We start from the raw sequence: 14,116 nt of genomic DNA on the forward strand, positions 1-14,116 counted from the left end.
GGGGGGGCGGGGATGGTGGGAGGGGGGGGGGCGGGGATGGTGGGAGGGGGGGGCGGGGATGGTGGGAGGGGGGGGGCGGGGATGGTGGGGAGGGGGGGGCGGGGATGGGGTGGGGGGGGGGGGGGGGGCGGGGATGGTGGGGGGGGGGGCGGGATGGTGGGGGGGGGCGGGATGGTGGGGGGGGGGCGGGGATGGTGGGGGGGGGGCGGGGATGGTGGGGGGGGGGGCGGGGATGGTGGGAGGGGGGGGCGGGGATGTGGGAGGGGGGGGGGGCGGGGGGATGGTGGGAGGGGGGGGCGGGGATGGTGGGAGGGGGGGGCGGGGATGGTGGGAGGGGGGGCGGGGATGGTGGGCGGGGGGCGGGGATGGTGGGAGGGGGGGGCGGGGATGGTGGGAGGGGGGGGCGGGGATGGTGGGAGGGGGGGGCGGGGATGGTGGGAGGGGGGCGGGGATGGTGGGAGGGGGGGGCGGGGATGGTGGGAGGGGGGGGGCGGGGATGGTGGGAGGGGGGGGCGGGGATGGTGGGAGGGGGGGGCGGGATGGTGGGAGGGGGGGGGGCGGGGATGGTGGGAGGGGGGGCGGGGATGGTGGGAGGGGGGGCGGGGATGGTGGGAGGGGGGGGCGGGGATGGTGGGAGGGGGGGGCGGGGATGGTGGAGGGGGGGGCGGGGATGGTGGGAGGGGGGGGGGCGGGGATGGTGGGAGGGGGGGCGGGGATGGTGGGAGGGGGGGGGCGGGGATGGTGGGAGGGGGGGCGGGGATGGTGGGAGGGGGGGGCGGGGATGGTGGGAGGGGGGGGCGGGGATGGTGGGAGGGGGGGCGGGGATGGTGGGGGGGGGGCGGGGATGGTGGGGGGGGCGGGGATGGTGGGGGGGGGCGGGGATGGTGGGGGGGGGGCGGGGATGGTGGGGGGGGGGCGGGGATGGTGGGGGGGGGCGGGATGGTGGGGGGGGCGGGGTGGTGGGAGGGGGCGGGTGATGGTGGGAGGGGGGGGCGGGATGGTGGGAGGGGGGGGCGGGGATGGTGGGAGGGGGGGGCGGGGATGGTGGGAGGGGGGGGCGGGGATGGTGGGGAGGGGGGGCGGGGATGGTGGGAGGGGGGGGCGGGGATGGTGGGAGGGGGGGGGCGGGGATGGTGGGGAGGGGGGGGCGGGGATGGTGGGAGGGGGGGCGGGGATGGTGGGAGGGGGGGGGCGGGGATGGTGGGAGGGGGGGGGCGGGGATGGTGGGGGGGGGGGGGGGGGGATGGTGGAGGGGGGGGGGCGGGGATGGTGGGAGGGGGGGGGCGGGGATGGTGGGAGGGGGGGGCGGGGATGGTGGGGAGGGGGGGGGCGGGGATGGTGGGAGGGGGGGGCGGGGATGGTGGGAGGGGGGGGCGGGGGGGATGGTGGGAGGGGGGGGCGGGGATGGTGGGAGGGGGGGGTGGGGGTGGTGGGGGGGCGGGGATGGTGGGAGGGGGGGGCGGGGGTGGGGCGGGGGTGGGGGAGGGGGGGAGGGGGAGGGGGGGTGGGGTGGGGGAGGGGGGGTGGGGGAGGGGGGGGTGGGGGTGGGGGGGGTGGGGGTGGGGGAGGGGGGGTGGGGGTGGGGGTGGGGGGGGTGGGGTGGGGGGGGGTGGGGGTGGGGGTGGGGGGGGTGGGGTGGTGGTGGGGGGGGGTGGGGGGTGGGGGGTGGTGGTGGGGGTGGTGGGGGTGGTGGGGGGGGTGGGGGTGGTGGGGGGGTGGGGGTGGTGGGAGGGGGGATGGGGGTGTGGGAGAGGGGGGGGTGGGGGTGGTGGGAGAGGGGGGGGTGGGGGTGGCGGGAGGGGGGGGATGGGGTGGCGGGAGAGGGGGGATGGGGTGGCGGGAGAGGGGGGGATGGGGTGGCGGGAGAGGGGGGGATGGGGTGGGCGGGAGAGGGGGGGATGGGGTGGCGGGAGAGGGGGGGATGGGGGTGGCTGGGAGAGGGGGGGATGGGGTGGCGGGAGAGGGGGGGATGGGGGTGGCGGGAGAGGGGGGGATGGGGTGCGGGAGAGGGGGGGATGGGGTGGCGGGAGAGGGGGGGATGGGGTGGCGGGGAGAGGGGGGGATGGGGTGGCGGGAGAGGGGGGGGATGGGGTGGCGGGAGAGGGGGGGATGGGGTGGCGGGAGAGGGGGGGGGATGGGGTGGCGGGGAGAGGGGGGGATGGGGTGGCGGGAGAGGGGGGGGATGGGGTGGCGGGAGAGGGGGGGATGGGGTGGCGGGAGAGGGGGGGGATGGGGTGGCGGGAGAGGGGGGGATGGGGTGGCGGGAGAGGGGGGATGGGGTGGCGGGAGAGGGGGGGATGGGTGGCGGGAGAGGGGGGGATGGGGTGGCGGGAGAGGGGGGGATGGGGGTGGCGGGAGAGGGGGGGATGGGGTGGCGGGAGAGGGGGGGATGGGGGTGGCGGGAGAGGGGGGGATGGGGTGGCGGGAGAGGGGGGGGATGGGGTGGCGGGAGAGGGGGGGATGGGGTGGCGGGAAGAGGGGGGATGGGGTGGCGGGAGAGGGGGGATGGGGGTGGGGCGGGAGAGGGGGGGGATGGGGTGGCGGGAGAGGGGGGATGGGGTGGCGGGAGAGGGGGGGATGGGGTGGCGGGAGAGGGGGGGATGGGGGTGGCGGGAGAGGGGGGGATGGGGGTGGCGGGAGAGGGGGGGATGGGGTGGCGGGAGAGGGGGGGATGGGTGGCGGGAGAGGGGGGGATGGGGGTGGCGGGAGAGGGGGGGATGGGGTGGCGGGGAGGGAGGGGGGGATGGGGTGGCGGGAGAGGGGGGGATGGGGTGGCGGGAGAGGGGGGGGATGGGGGTGGCGGGAGAGGGGGGGGATGGGGTGGCGGGAGAGGGGGGGATGGGTGGCGGGAGAGGGGGGGATGGGGTGGCGGGAGAGGGGGGGGATGGGGTGGCGGGAGAGGGGGGGATGTGGGTGGCGGGAGAGGGGGGGATGGGGTGGCGGGAGAGGGGGGGATGGGGGTGGCGGGAGAGGGGGGGATGGGGTGGCGGAGAGGGGGGGATGGGGTGGCGGGAGAGGGGGGGATGGGGTGGCGGGAGAGGGGGGGATGGGGTGGCGGGAGGGGGGGAGGAGGGGGGGGGGATGGGGTGGCGGGAGAGGGGGGGATGGGGTGGCGGGAGAGGGGGGGATGGGGTGGCGGGAGAGGGGGGGATGGGGTGGCGGGAGAGGGGGGATGGGGGTGGCGGGAGAGGGGGGGATGGGGTGGCGGGAGAGGGGGGGATGGGGTGGCGGGAGAGGGGGGATGGGTGGCGGGAGAGGGGGGGATGGGGTGGCGGGAGAGGGGGGGATGGGGTGGCGGGAGAGGGGGGGATGGGGTGGCGGGAGAGGGGGGGATGGGGTGGGCGGGAGAGGGGGGGATGGGGTGGCGGAGAGGGGGGGATGGGGTGGCGGGAGAGGGGGGGATGGGGTGGCGGGAGAGGGGGGGATGGGGTGGCGGGAGAGGGGGGGGATGGGGTGGCGGGAGAGGGGGGGATGGGGTGGCGGGAGAGGGGGGATGGGGTGGCGGGAGAGGGGGGGATGGGGGTGGCGGGAGAGGGGGGGATGGGTGGCGGAGAGGGGGGGATGGGGTGGCGGGAGAGGGGGGGGATGGGGTGGCGGGAGAGGGGGGGATGGGGTGGCGGGAGAGGGGGGATGGGGTGGCGGGAGAGGGGGGGATGGGGTGCGGGGAGAGGGGGGGATGGGGTGGCGGGAGAGGGGGGGATGGGGTGGGCGGGAGAGGGGGGGGATGGGGTGGCGGGAGAGGGGGGGATGGGGGTGGCGGGAGAGGGGGGATGGGGTGGCGGGAGATGGGGGTGGGAGAGGGGGGGAGGTGGGGGAGGGGGGGATGGGGAGGGGGGAGATGGGAGGGGGGGAGATGGGGAGGGGGGGGAGATGGGAGGGGGGGAGATGGAGGGGGGGATGGAGGGGGGGGGAGGGGGGGATGGGGTGGTGGGGGAGGGGGATGGGGTGGTGGGGGAGGGGGGGATGGGGTGTGGGGGAGGGGGGGATGGGGGTGGTGGGGGGAGGGGGGGATGGGTGGTGGGGGAGGGGGGGATGGGGTGGTGGGGGAGGGGGGGATGGGGTGGTGGGGAGGGGGGGATGGGGTGGTGGGGGAGGGGGGGATGGGGTGGTGGGGAGGGGGGATGGGGTGGTGGGGGAGGGGGGGATGGGGTGGTGGGGGAGGGGGGGATGGGGTGGTGGGGGAGGGGGGGATGGGGTGGTGGGGGAGGGGGGGATGGGGTGGTGGGGGAGGGGGGGGATGGGTGGTGGGGAGGGGGGGATGGGGGTGGTGGGGGAGGGGGGGATGGGGTGGTGGGGGAGGGGGGGATGGGGTGGTGGGGGAGGGGGGGATGGGGTGGTGGGGAGGGGGGGATGGGGTGGTGGGGGAGGGGGGGATGGGGGTGGTGGGGAGGGGGGGATGGGGTGGTGGGGGAGGGGGGGATGGAGTGGTGGGGGAGGGGGGGAGGGGGAGGTGGGGGGAGGTGGGGGAGGGGGGAGGTGGGGGAGGGGGGGAGGTGGGGAGGGGGGGTGGGGGGTGGGGGGGAGGGGGGTGGGGTGGTGGGGGAGGGGGGGTGGGGTGGTGGGGGAGGGGGGTGGGGTGGTGGGGGAGGGGGGGGTGGGGTGGTGGGGAGGGGGGGTGGGGTGGTGGGGGAGGGGGGAATGGGGGTGGTGGGGAGGGGGGGGGGTGGGGTGGTGGGGGAGGGGGGGGGTGGGGTGGTGGGGGGGAGGGGGGGGGTGGGGTGGTGGGGGAGGGGGGGGGTGGGGTGGTGGGGGAGGGGGGGGGTGGGGTGGTGGGGGAGGGGGTGGGGTGGGGGTGGTGGGGGAGGGGGGGGGTGGGGTGGTGGGGAGGGGGGGGTGGGGGTGGGTGGGGGGAGGGGGGGGTGGGGTGGTGGGGGAGGGGGGGGGTGGGGTGGTGGGGGAGGGGGGGGGTGGGGTGGGTGGGGGAGGGGGGGGGTGGGGTGGTGGGGGAGGGGGGGGGTGGGGTGGTGGGGGAGGGGGGGGGGTGGGGTGGTGGGGGAGGGGGGGGGTGGGGTGGTGGGGGAGGGGGGGGGATGGGGTGGTGGGGAGGGGGGGGTGGGGGTGGGGGGGAGGGGGGATGGGGTGGTGGGGGAGGGGGGGGATGGGGTGGTGGGGGAGGGGGGGATGGGGTGGTGGGGGAGGGGGGGATGGGGTGGTGGGGAGGGGGGGATGGGGTGGTGGGGGAGGGGGGGATGGGTGGTGGGGGAGGGGGGGATGGGGTGGTGGGGGGGAGGGGGGGATGGGGTGGTGGGGGGATGGGGTGTGGGGGAGGGGGGGGATGGGGTGGTGGGGGAGGGGGGGGGATGGGGTGGTGGGGGAGGGGGGGGGATGGGGTGGTGGGGGGATGGGGTGGTGGGGGAGGGGGGGGGATGGGGTGGTGGGGGAGGGGGGGATGGGGTGGTGGGGAGGGGGGGGGTGGGGTGGTGGGGGAGGGGGGGGGATGGGGTGGTGGGGGGGGGGATGGGGTGGTGGGGGAGGGGGGGGGATGGGGTGGTGGGGGAGGGGGGGGGATGGGGTGGTGGGGGAGGGTGGGGGGATGGGGTGGTGGGGGAGGGGGGGGATGGGTGGTGGGGAGGGGGGGTGGGGTGGTGGGGGAGGGGGGGGATGGGGTGGTGGGGGAGGGGGGATGGGGTGGTGGGGGGGGATGGGGTGGTGGGGGAGGGGGGGGGATGGGGTGGGTGGGGGAGGGGGGGGATGGGGTGGTGGGGGAGGGGGGGATGGGGGGTGGTGGGGGAGGGGGGCGGGGGGGGAGGGGGGGGATGGGGTGGTGGGGGAGGGGGGGGTGGGGTGGTGGGGGAGGGGGGGGTGGGGTGGTGGGGGAGGGGGGGGGTGGGGTGGTGGGGGAGGGGGGGGTGGTGGGGGAGGGGGGGTGGGGGAGGGGGGGTGGGGTGGTGGGGGAGGGGGGGTGGTGGGGGGAGGGGGGGGTGGGGGAGGGGGGGGGTGGGGGAGGGGGGGGTGGGGGAGGGGGGGGGAGATGGGTGGTGGGAGAGGGGGGTGGATGGGGTGGTGGGAGAGGGGGGGTGGGATGGTGGGAGAGGGGGGGGTGGGGGTGGTGGATGAGGGGGGTGGGGTGGTGGGAGGGGGGATGGGGGTTGGTGGGGGGGATGGGGTGGGGGGTGGGGGGGGGGAGTGGGGGTGGGGGTGGGGGGGGGGGATGGGGGTGGTGGGGGGATGGGGGTGGTGGGAGGGGGGGGATGGGGGTTGGTGGGAGGGGGGGGGAGATGCACGGTCTTGGGTATGGGGCCGGGCCTGGCTCAGTCAGTCTGCGCCCGCCCTCTCCGGAGGCTGCATTACCTGTCCGTAGCCTCGCCGGAACACCACCTCTCCCACTTTACTCTCCTCGCCCATTATCCGTCCCGAGCAGCACAACCTGGGAGGAACGTCAGCAAACAGCGACCAGTCTTGCTGAGCTGCGCGTTTCATAAGCTGAAAGGTTTCGTGCGTCATTATCAGGCGACGCAAATGGTGAACATCCCATCCGGCTGGGGGAGGGGGCTAACACCTGATTCTCTGCAGAGTTAGGTGACCGTTGTTCCATGAAAGCGGTCTGCATTTGATTTTGGTCCGCAGTGAAGGTGGTCATCACGCACGCACCCCCTTTCCGGCAACATCCTGATTCCCACTTGCCTAACCTTTGCCCCTCAAGACACCTTTGCATCCCCCCCCACCCCCCCCCCAGAGCCGGGATACTGCCCAGGCATGACCCTCTTCCCCCAGGTGCCCTACTTACCTGTGTACCCCCCCCCCCCAATCAGGTTATGTTCTCCAGTTCCCTGTTATCAAAAACTGGTTGTAAATCCCGCTGACATGACGTCACACTATCGGGGGAGACTATTCTATGTGGGGTGTATGTAACAGCAAGGAGGCCACTAATATTATAACCCTATATTATATGGGAACCCTGTTATGTCACTGGCAGAGGACAATTGAGCAGGGAAATCCCACCAGCGTAAATGCTGTTTGAAGATCCCCCCCTTCCCCATTCCCACCAAATGGGGGCAGAAAAATCCCACCCATAACTGAAGGGCAGCACGGTAGCATTGTGGATAGCACAATTGCTTCACAGCTCCAAGGTCCCAGGTTCAATTCCGGCTTGAGTCACTGTCTGTGCGGAGTCTGCACATCCTCCCCGTGTGCGCGTGGGTTTCCTCCGGGTGCTCCGGTGTCCTCCCACAGTCCAAAGATGTGCAGGTTAGGTGGATTGGCCATTCTAAATTGCCCTTAGTGTCCAAAATTACCCTTAGTGTTGGGTGGGGTTACTGGGTTATGGGGATGTGGAGGTGTGGATCTTGGGGTAGGGGTGCTCTTTCCAAGAGCCGGTGCAGACTCGATGGGCTGAATGGCCTCCTTCTGCACTGTAAATTCTATGAAATTGACGGTACCTAGTGCATTTTCCTTCTGATACGACCATCAATTCACTCGAGACATGAGTAAAAGTAAACCGTGGCTTTAATCAACTTAGAACAGTGCCTGACTGAGACAATACTGTGCCGCCTACAGCTCGACTGCTCTTTATACCCCCCTCAAGGGGAGGAGCCATGGGCGGAGCCCATACGTGTCCCAACATGTTCCCCTATGGGTGATGCCATACAATGGCCCATAGGTGCAGCCCACAAGGGCAACAGCATAGCATAGATGCAAATACAAAGGCAAAGCATGATACTGATACAATGGTGGATTATTGGTATAATACATTCACCCCCTGTTAAAAAATGAAGTCCAACGGGGTTGACGGGTTCATACGTTCAGCCGGTCCGGCGCACGGATTGTGTGCTGTGATCGCCGAAGCTCTCACGTCGGTGCGGGCCCGGGTGTCGAGCTCATCTGTGCTGGCATCGGTAGTGGGGGCGCCGGTGCAGATACAGACGTGGACTCCGGGAGCGTCTCTTCTGACGCTTCATTCCTGTGGACCGGTGAAGGGGGAATGGTGGGCGGGAGCCATAAAGGGGTGGGGGCGCTGATCATGGTAGGTTGGGCGGGATACAGTGGAGGGGCGGTTGGTACCGGCAGGCGCCAGGTCCCGCAGGGAGATCGTATCTTGTCGGCCACCGGGGTGTTCGATATAAGCGTACGGGGGTTTGAGTGTAGGAGCTGGACCCTCTCTACCAGAGGATCGGCCTTATGGCTCCTGACGTGTTTTCTGAGTAGGACTGGCCCCGGTGTCTTCAGCCAGGACGGAAGCGAGGCCCCTGTGGTGGCTCTCCTAGGGAAAACAAATAGGCGGTCATGAGGGGTCTCGTTTGTGGCCGTGCAAAGTAGGGACCTAATAGAGTGGAGCGCATTGGGGAGGACCTCCTGCCAGTGAGAAACTGGGAGATTCCTGGACCGCAGGGTCAGTAGGACGGTCTTCCAGACCGTCGCGTTCTCCCTCTCCACCTGCCGTTTCCCCTAGGGTTATACTGGTAGTCCTGCTCGAGGCAATGCCCTTACTGAGCAGGTACTGACACAGTTCGTCGCTCATGAATGACGAGGCCCAGGTCACTGTGGACATGATTGGGGAACCAAACAGGGTGAAGACACCATGTCAGGCTTTAATGACGGTGGACGTGGTCATATCGGGGCAAGGAATTGCAAAAGGGAAGCGGGAGAACTCATCAATAATATTGAGGAAAGATATATTGCGGTTATTGGAGGGGAGGGGCCCTTTGAAATCGATACTGAGGCACTCAAAGGGCCCGGTTGCCTTTACCAGGTGGGCCTTATCTGGTCGATAGAAGTGCGGTTTACACTCCGCACAGATCTGGCAGCCCCTGGTCATGGCTCTGACCTCCTCGGTGGAGTAGGGCAGGTTGTGGACCTTGATATAGTGGATAAGCTGCGTGATCCCCGGGTGGCAGAGGTCATAGTGGATAGCCTGTAGTCGGTCATCTTGTGCGCTGGCGCATGTGCAGCGGGGCAGGGCATCTGGGGGCTCGTTGAGCTTCCCAGGACGATATACTATATTGTAGTTATAGGTGGAGAGTTCGATCCTCCACCTCAAGATCTTATCGTTCTTGATTTTGCCCCGCTGCGTATTGTCGAACATGTTGTTTGGTGACGAAGGTAAACCTGCTACCAGTGAGGTAGTGCCTCCAGTGCCGTACGGCTTCCACGATGGCTTGGGCTTCTTTTTCGACCGAGGAGTGTCGAATTTCAGAGGTGGTGAGGGTGCGCGGAAAAAACGCCACCGGTCTGCCTACTTGATTGAGGGTAGCGGCGAGAGCAACCTCTGATGCGTCGCTCTCAACCTGGAAGGGGACGGACTCGTCCACCGTGCGCATTGCGGCTTTGGTAATATCCGCCTTGATGCAGCCGAAAGCCTGGCGAGCCTCGGCTGCCAGTGGAAAAATGGTGGCCTTGATTAGTGGGTGGGCTTTGTCCGCATAGTTGGGGACCCACTGGGCATAATACGAAAAGTACCCGAGGCACCTCTTCAGGGCCTTGGGGCAGTGAGGGAGAGGGAGTTGCAGGAGGGGGCGCATACGGTCAGGGTCGGGCCCTAGGACCCTGTTCTCCACAACATAGCCGAGGATGGCTAGCCTGGTTGTGCGGAAACCGCATTTCTCCTTGTTGTAGGTGAGGTTGAGGGTTTGGGCGGTTTGGAGAAATCGGTGGAGGTTGGCGTTGTGGTCCTGCTGATCATGGCTGCAGATGGTGACATTGTCCAAGTACGGAAATGTGGCCCGTAGCCCGTACTGGTCCACCATTCGGTCCATTGTTCTTTGGAACACCAAAACCCCGTTCGTGACGCCAAAGGGGACCCGGAGGAAGTGGAAAAGGAGGCCGTCTGCCCAAAATCCGTGTAGTGGCGGTTCTCCGGGCGGATTGGGAGCTGGTGGTATGCAGACTTCAGATCCACCGTGGAGAACACCTGGTATTGTGCGATCTGGTTTACCATGTCTGCAATCCGGGGAAGGGGGTACGCATCGAGTTGCGTGTACCGGTTTATGGTTTGGCTGTAATCAACAACCATCCAGAACTTTTCCCCGGTCTTGACGACCACCACCTGAGCTCTCCAGGGGCTATTGCTGGCCTCGATGACTCCCTCCCGCAAGAGACGCTGGACCTCGGACCTAATAAAAGTCCTGTCCTGTATGCTATACCGCCTGCTTCTGGTGGCGACTGGTTTGCAGTCGGCGGTGAGTTTGCGAAGATTGAGGGAGGGTTGACTTTTAGGGTCTTGAGGCTGCATATGGTGAGTGGGGGCAGGGGCCCCCCGAATTTCAGGGTTAGGCTCCTGAGGTTGCATTGGAAATTGAGTCCCAATAGGAGAGGAGCGCAGAGGTTTGGGAGCACATATAATTTAAAGTCTGCGTACTCGGCGCCCTGTATTGCTAGGGTTGCGGTAGTGCACCCTTGGATTTACACCGAGTGCGACCCAGAGGCAAGGGAGATGATTTGGTGCGCAGGGAAAATTGGGAGCAAGCAGCGTCTTACCATGTCCGGGTGAATGAAGCTCTCTGTGCTCCCGGAGTCGAAGAGGCAAGGCGTCTCGTGCCCGTTAACCCGGACGGTCATCATGGAGCTCCGGAGGTGCTTGGGTCGCGACTGGTCCAGGGTGACCGCGCTGAGTTGCGGGTAGCCGGCATGGTCGGAGGTGCTGGAGCGGCTCCGAAATGGCTGCCCATGTTGATCGTACGTGTCGAGCGGCGTAGCAGATGGCGGCCAGGATGGCATCCCTCGTTGGTCGAGCGTGGCAGGCGGCGAGGAAGATGGTGTCCAAGATGGCGTCCCCCATGGATCGCACGTGGCCGGCCGCGTGGGGGAGGATGGCCAAGATGGCGGCCCCCATGAGTCGCACGTGCTGTGAGGACTGGAAGATGGCTGCTCCCACTGATAGCACGAGGCTGATGAGGGGGGCGGAGTCGGAGACGCTGCGGGCCTGTGAGTCTGAGGATCGGGCCTGTGAGTTAGAGTTCTTAGACCTGGCCAGGCAGACTTTGGCGAAATGTCCTTTTCTCCCGCAGCTGCTGCAGTTCACATTGCAGGCCAGGCAGTGCTGCCGGGGGTGTTGGGGCTGGCCGCAGAAATAGCAGGGTAGCCCCCCATGATGGGCGGGCGGCTGCGCGGCACAGGCCTGGGGTAGTCTGTGGTCAGGGGTCCACGAGGGGGGGTCGAGTGGTCGTCAGTGATGGAAGGCGTGGAGGCGGCTGCAAGATAATCCTTGAAGCATCGAAGCCAGTGTGCAAAAATTTATTTCGCCTCCACGGCCTGCGGATCGAGTTCCAGTCGGTCAGATTCCATAGTTGTGTTTAAGTTGATTAAATTGATGCGACCATTAATTCACTCGAGACAAGAGTAAGTAAACCGTGGCTTTAATCAACTTAGAACAGTGCCTGCCTGCGACTGAGACAATACTGTGCGCTGCCTACAGCTCGACTGCTCTTTATACCCCCCTCAAGGGGAGGAGCCATGGGCGGAGCCCATACGTGTCCCAGCATGTTCCCCTATTGATGATGCTATACAATGGCCCATAGGTGGAGCCCACAAGGGCAACAGCATAGCATAGATGCAAATACAAAGGCAAAGCATGATACTGATACACTGGTGGATTATTGGTATAATACATTCATCACATTTTCATTGACCTGTCTAAAGCCTTGCAGTCGACTACCCCATTCTCTTGCCTTTCCTCTTCTGGCAACACAAGTCGCTTGATTCCAATCTTACCTATCCAATTTCCATCCCAGCACCATCTACATCCTTGCCCTTCTTTTCAAATACATGTTGCCTGTTTGGAAAAGCTTCTACAAACATGTATACATTATAACCATCTCTATAATATCACTCTCTTAACTGATCTGCCACTGAAAACTTCTAAAATGTATTGGCCAACTGCGATCTTCATTCATAAAATGTTAGACTAGCCGACCTCCTATTCTTCACCCCTTAGCTCATCCAAAATTCTGTAGCCTTCTTTCCTGGCCTGAGGAGGAGATCTCGTAGCATTTCCAGCTATCCATTTTTTAAACTTGGCTACCTGCCTTCCTTTCACGCTCCCACTTCCTATCCTTTTCAAAAGTGTGGTGGTGATGAAACAAAGAACATAGAACATTACAGCGCAGTACAGGCCCTTCGGCCCTCGATGTTGCGCCGACCTGTGAAACCACTCTAAACCCCATCTACACTATTCCCTTATCGTCCATATGTCTACCCAATGACCATTTGAATGCCCTTAGTGTTGGCGAGTCCACTACTGTTGCAGGCAGGGCATTCCACGCCCTTACTACTCTCCGAGTAAAGAACCTACCTCTGATATCTGTCCTATATCTATCTCCCCTCAATTTAAAGCATTGTACCCTCGTGCTAGACATCACCATCCGAGGAAAAAGGCTCTCACTGTCCACCCTATCCAATCCTCTGATCATCTTGTATGCCTCAATTAAGTCACCTCTTAACCTTCTTCTCTCTAACAAAACCAGCCTCAAGTCCCTCAGCCTTTCCTCATAAGATCTTCCCTCCATACCAGGCAACATTCTGGTAAATCTCCTCTGCACCCTTTCCAATGCTTCCACATCCTCCCTATAATGCGGCGACCAGAATTGCACGCAATACTCCAAATGCGGCCGCACCAGAGTTTTGTACAGCTGCAACATGACCTCATAGCCCCGAAACTCAATCCCTCTACCAATAAAAGCTAACACACCGTACGCCTTCTTAACAACCCTCTCAACCTGAGTGGCAACTTTCAGGGATCTATGTACACGGACACCGAGATCTCTCTGCTCATCCACACTGCCAAGAATCTTACCATTAGCCCAGTACTCTGTCTTCCTGTTATTCCTTCCAAAATGAATCACCTCACACTTTTCTGCATTAAACTCCATTTGCCGCCTCTCAGCCCAGCGCTGCAGCTTATCTATGTCCCTCTGTAACTCGTAACATCCTTCCGCACTGTCCACAACTCCACCGACTTTAGTGTCATCTGCAAATTTACTCACCCATCCTTCTACGCCCTCCTCCAGGTCATTTATAAAAATGACAAACAGCAGTGGCCCCAAAACAGATCCTTGTGGTACACCACTAGTAACTGGACTCCAGTCTGAACACTTCCCATCAACCACCACCCTTTGTCTTCTTCCAGCTAGCCAATTTCTGATCCAAACTGCTAAATCTCCCTGAATCCCATGCTTCCGAATTTTCTGCAGTAGCCTACCGTGGGGAACCTTAACGCTTTACTGAAATCCATAAACACCACATCAACTGCTTTACCCTCATCCACCTGTTTGGTCACCTTCTCAAAGAACTCAATAAGGTTTGTGAGGCACGACCTACCCTTCACAAAACCGTGTTGACTATGTCTAATCAAATTATTCCTTTCCAGATGATTATACACCCTATCTTTTATAAACCTTTCCAAGATTTTGCCCACAACAGAAGTAAGGCTCACTGGTCTATAGTTACCGGGGTTGTCTCTACTCCCCTTCTTGAACAAGGGGACAACATTTGCTATCCTCCAGTCTTCTGGCACTATTCCTGTTGACAAAGATGACTTATAGATCAAGGCCAAAGGCTCAGCAATCTCCTCCCTAGCTTCCCAGAGAATCCTAGGATAAATCCCATACGGCCCAGGGGACTTATCTATTTTCACCCTTTCCAGAATTGTTAACACCTCCTCCTTATGAACCTCAAGCACTTCTAGTCTAGTAGCCTGAATCTCAGTATTCTCCTCAACAACATTGTCTTTTTCCTGTGTGAATACTGACGAAAAATATTCATTTAGCACCTCTCCTATCTCCTCGGACTCCAAGCACAACTTCCCACTACTGTCCTTGACTGGCCCTACTCTTACCCTAGTCATTCTTTTATTCCTGACATATCTATAGAAAGCTTTAGGGTTATCCTTGATCCTACCTGCCAAAGACTTCTCATGTCCCCTCCTGGCTCTTCTTAGCTCTTTCTTTAAGTCCTTCCTAGCTAACTTGTAACTCTCGAGCGCCCTAACTGAACCTTCATGTTTCATCTTTACATAAGCCTCCTTCTTCCTCTTGACAAGTGTTTCGACTGGTTTAGTAAACCACGGTTCCCTTGCTCGACCACTTCCTCCCTGCCTGACAGGTACATACTTATCAAGGATACGCAGTAGCTGTTCCTTGAACAAGTTCCACATTTCCATTGTTCAGATTTATGGGCTAGCTCA

At 64.6% G+C, this 14,116-nt stretch overlaps 1 protein-coding gene across 2 annotated transcripts in view; it reads right to left on the minus strand.

Annotated features, from left to right (window-relative positions):
- The window catches only part of smn1 (survival of motor neuron 1, telomeric), a 46,972-nt gene extending 40,502 nt beyond the window's left edge, over positions 1-6,470 (minus strand). For both annotated transcript variants that reach the window (XM_072516156.1, XM_072516155.1), the window contains exon 1: positions 6,292-6,470. In XM_072516156.1, coding sequence (XP_072372257.1) covers positions 6,292-6,444 — 153 coding nt within the window. In that variant the 5' untranslated portion in view covers positions 6,445-6,470. The remainder of the gene's footprint in view (positions 1-6,291) is intronic.
- Between the last annotated feature and the right edge of the window lie 7,646 nt (positions 6,471-14,116).

The sequence above is a fragment of the Scyliorhinus torazame genome, chromosome 9, assembly GCF_047496885.1.
Source record: "Scyliorhinus torazame isolate Kashiwa2021f chromosome 9, sScyTor2.1, whole genome shotgun sequence".
NCBI classification, from domain to species: domain Eukaryota; kingdom Metazoa; phylum Chordata; class Chondrichthyes; order Carcharhiniformes; family Scyliorhinidae; genus Scyliorhinus; species Scyliorhinus torazame.